We start from the raw sequence: 4554 nt of genomic DNA, 5'->3' as shown, positions 1-4554 counted from the left end.
CAACTCTCTTCTTTCCCGGCTCCCCATTCTCGCGCTCTCTTTCTCTCTCCGACTACTCGGCCCCCACCCGCCCTCCGCCCCCTCCACGCGATTCCGAAAGAGCAGAAGAAAGAGAACAAGAAACGAGCCAGTAACCGAGATTCAGAGCCCAGGGAAAAAAAACTGGAGAGGACCTAAGGGAAGGAAACGAAAAGAATGGACAAGCACAAAACGCAGCGATTGCGGAAATTTTCCAGCGCCATTGGCTCGGCAGTGTGAGTCCTTCAGTCCGGCGTGATTTCAGCACCGGGAGGATTGGACAGCACCTCGGGGGGACTTCTGGGCAACCTACAGCTGCAGCAAGAACTCCATCAGCAGCCTCAACAACAGAAGCCGCCGAAAACCCTGCTTTTTGTATCAGAAAGGCAAGGTCAGTCCGACACACAGCCATGCACAGGCAGTGCGCCTGTACTACGCTGCAAACCCTCTGCTTGTTTCTCTAACATGCACTTGCTTCTAATTACTAGCATTGTTCCATTACTGATTAGTGAGGACCACTAGACGAGAATCTGTTAAGTGTGCATTTTTAATTTATACGTATATATTTAACTTCTTTTTTTTAAGGTTGAGGGGGAGTGGGGTTATTTTTCCACTTTTTTTTTTTTTTTTTTTTTTTTTTTTTGCTTGCCTTGCACTACGTGCCTGGATAGTTTGTGAATATAATTATTGACTGGCGCCTGGGTTGTTGCAGTGCGGGGGGGTTAGGGAGGAAGGAATCCACCCCCACCCCCCCAAACCCTTTTCTTCTCCTTCCCTGGGTTCGGACATTGGAGCACTAAATGAACTTGAATTGTGTCTGTGGCGAGCAGGATGGTCGCTGTTACTTTGTGATGAGATCGGGATGAATTGCTCGCTTTAAAAATGCTGCTTTGGATTCTGTTGCTGGAGACGTCTCTTTGTTTTGCCGCTGGAAACGTTACAGGGGACGTTTGCAAAGAGAAGATCTGTTCCTGCAATGAAATAGAAGGGGACCTCCACGTAGACTGTGAAAAAAAGGGCTTCACAAGTCTGCAGCGTTTCACCGCGCCGACTTCACAGTTCTACCATCTATTTCTGCATGGCAATTCCCTCACTCGACTTTTCCCTAATGAGTTTGCTAACTTTTATAATGCGGTTAGTTTGCACATGGAAAACAATGGCTTGCATGAAATCGTTCCTGGAGCTTTTCTGGGGCTGCAGCTGGTGAAAAGGCTGCATATCAACAACAACAAGATCAAATCTTTTCGAAAGCAGACTTTTCTGGGGCTGGACGACCTGGAATACCTCCAGGCTGATTTTAATTTATTACGGGATATAGACCCGGGGGCCTTCCAAGACTTAAACAAGCTGGAGGTACTCATTTTAAATGACAATCTCATCAGCACTCTACCTGCCAACGTGTTCCAGTATGTGCCCATCACCCACCTCGACCTCCGAGGAAACAGGCTGAAAACGCTGCCCTATGAGGAGGTCTTGGAGCAAATCCCTGGCATTGCCGAAATCCTGCTGGAGGATAACCCGTGGGACTGCACCTGTGATCTGCTTTCCCTGAAAGAATGGCTGGAAAACATTCCCAAAAATGCCCTGATCGGTCGAGTGGTCTGCGAAGCCCCCACCAGACTGCAGGGTAAAGACCTCAATGAAACCACCGAACAGGACTTGTGTCCTTTGAAAAACAGAGTGGATTCTAGTCTTCCGGCGCCCCCTGCCCAAGAAGAGACCTTCGCTCCTGGCCCCCTGCCAACTCCCTTCAAGACAAATGGGCAAGAAGATCATGCCACCCCGGGGTCGGCTCCAAACGGAGGTACAAAGATCCCAGGCAACTGGCAGATCAAAATCAGACCCACTGCAGCGATAGCGACCGGCAGCGCCAGAAACAAACCCCCCGCCAATGGCTTGCCTTGCCCTGGGGGCTGCAGCTGCGACCACATCCCAGGGTCGGGTTTAAAGATGAACTGCAACAACCGGAACGTGAGCAGCCTGGCTGATTTGAAGCCCAAGCTCGCCAACGTGCAGGAGCTTTTCCTGCGAGATAACAAGATCCACAGCATCCGAAAATCGCACTTTGTGGATTACAAGAACCTCATTCTGTTGGATCTGGGCAACAATAACATTGCCACTGTAGAGAACAATACTTTTAAGAACCTCGTGGACCTCAGGTGGCTGTATATGGATAGCAACTATCTGGACACACTGTCCCGGGAGAAATTCGCCGGGCTGCAGAACCTCGAGTACCTGAACGTGGAATACAACGCTATCCAGCTCATCCTTCCAGGCACCTTCAATGCCATGCCTAAGCTGAGGATCCTCATTCTCAACAACAACTTGCTCCGGTCCCTCCCCGTGGACGTGTTTGCTGGGGTCTCGCTCTCTAAGCTGAGCCTGCACAACAACTACTTCATGTACCTCCCGGTTGCAGGGGTGCTGGACCAGTTAACTTCCATCATCCAGATCGACCTGCACGGAAACCCTTGGGAGTGCTCCTGCACCATTGTGCCTTTCAAGCAATGGGCAGAGCGCCTGGGTTCCGAAGTGCTGATGAGCGACCTCAAGTGTGAGACGCCGGTGAACTTCTTTCGGAAGGATTTCATGCTCCTCTCCAATGACGAGATCTGCCCCCAGCTGTACGCGAGGATCTCGCCCACGTTAACTTCACAAAGTAAAAACAGCACTGGGTTGGCGGAGACCGGGACGCATTCCAACTCCTACCTAGACACCAGCAGGGTGTCCATCTCTGTGTTGGTCCCAGGACTGCTGCTGGTGTTTGTCACCTCGGCCTTCACTGTGGTGGGCATGCTCGTGTTTATCCTGAGGAACCGAAAGCGGTCTAAGAGAAGAGACGCCAACTCCTCGGCGTCCGAGATTAATTCCCTACAGACAGTCTGTGACTCTTCCTACTGGCACAGCGGGCCTTACAACGCAGACGGGGCCCACAGAGTGTACGACTGTGGCTCCCACTCGCTCTCAGACTAAGCCCCCAACCCCGGTAGAGCAGGGGAGGGGGAAGGCGATGCTCCCCCTTCCCCCACCCGGTCGGCACCCCGGGGTCAGAAAAGCCCGGACCCAACTCCAGTGTGCCCCCAGGCTTGATGGACATAAATAAATAACTGTGAACTCGCTCAGCTGAGATGATCTGACCCCGTAGCTCCCTTCTGGAAACAAAGAGCAGACTGTGGCTGGGAGAGCGCTGCCAAATCGCTCTGCGCTGAGAGCCTCTTTTGACAAAGTCCAGCAGGAGCCCTGTGCGAAGAACTGGCAGAGCCTTTCCCCTCCGCGGAGGGGCTGGTGGGGATGGCTGTCGTGGTCCCATACATATACACATATACCCACATCTATATAGAGAGATAGATATCTATTTTTCCCCCGTGGATTAGCCCCGCGAGGAGAGGGGGGCGTGATAGTTCCCTGTTGGCTACGCAGGGATAGGCAGTTGCACGAAGGCATGAATGTATTGTAAATAAATAACTTTGACTTCTGAGAAAAACAAAAAGCGCTGCATGGCTCGCATGGAATCCACACGCTCCAGGGACGCTGCCCTCCCCGGCGACCGGAGAGAGCGTCGCGTTCACAGCACCCACCCTCTTACCTGATAAGTCCCATCGTATCAAACTTTCTATAAACAAAATACAGTATAATCAGAAGTGCCATTTCACCGTTATTTGTGATCGGTAGGCCGTTCAGAGAGTACGTTTACTGTGAAAAAAAAAATGTTAAGGTTTTATTTAAGGCATTTGCATGACTACTCATCAGCCCACTTTATGAGTTAAAAATGCATTTTGTTAAGAGACGTTTTATGGGTTGTTTTGGGTTCATCCTTCTATTTTGATGGTGATGTTTACTTTTTTTTTTTTTGGAGGGGGAATATTTTTCTATACATATCCAATAAGGCCTTCCATCTGAATGTAAAATAAGTACCCATGATTTCTATTATAGTATCTGGTGTAATTATTTAAAAAAGAGAGAGAGAAGATTCTGAGGCAGTTAAGCATGACCAATTAATGTCACTCTAGTGCTTAGGCTGCGATCTTACGGTAGCAATTCTGTGCTGGTGTAACTCTGACTTACAAAGTAGGAAAACGGAGAACGGAGGAAGCACGTGAAACTTACTAATTCTATTCGAGGATTTTATAATGGCATATTTTTTCAGTATTAAAGTGATCATGTTTTCAACTCTGGGTCCTTACATTTTTCCAGCTTCATATTTGCAACCGGTTAATTAATTGGATGTGCGGTGGAAGGGACGGGGGGAGGGGGGACGGTTGGGGGTGGATCCTTTCAAGAGCTACTTTAAGGCTCTTTCTCTAATCCTCTTACTTTGCTTTTTTATCTTTCACTAGCGCCCCTCCCCCTCCATCCTCGCCCGGGCTTTTCCAGCTTTTTCTGCGGATTAAGTAAAGTCTTCCCCCAGTAGCGCCCTCCATTTTTTCCCCTTTTCCTTATGCGGCAGTGAATCCCTTTATTAATACTGGAAATCCCTCCCGCTGCTTCCGCCACTGCTGCTGCTGCACACACTGCAGATATATTAAGGATGTTAGC

At 49.6% G+C, this 4554-nt stretch overlaps 1 protein-coding gene across 1 annotated transcript; it reads left to right on the top strand.

Moving 5' to 3' along the window:
• Positions 1-672: 672 nt before the first annotated feature.
• SLITRK1 (SLIT and NTRK like family member 1) lies at positions 673-4187 on the top strand. Its single transcript, XM_024567090.3, has one exon. It carries the CDS (start codon positions 901-903, stop codon positions 2989-2991), a length of 2091 nt encoding a protein of 696 aa, XP_024422858.1. The 5' UTR covers positions 673-900; the 3' UTR covers positions 2992-4187.
• Positions 4188-4554: the final 367 nt, after the last annotated feature.

This window comes from Desmodus rotundus, chromosome 13 (genome assembly GCF_022682495.2).
Source record: "Desmodus rotundus isolate HL8 chromosome 13, HLdesRot8A.1, whole genome shotgun sequence".
Classification (NCBI taxonomy): Eukaryota; Metazoa; Chordata; class Mammalia; order Chiroptera; family Phyllostomidae; genus Desmodus; species Desmodus rotundus.
Note: the sequence above shows the minus strand (reverse complement) of the source record. Positions and strands in the feature narration are given on the sequence as shown.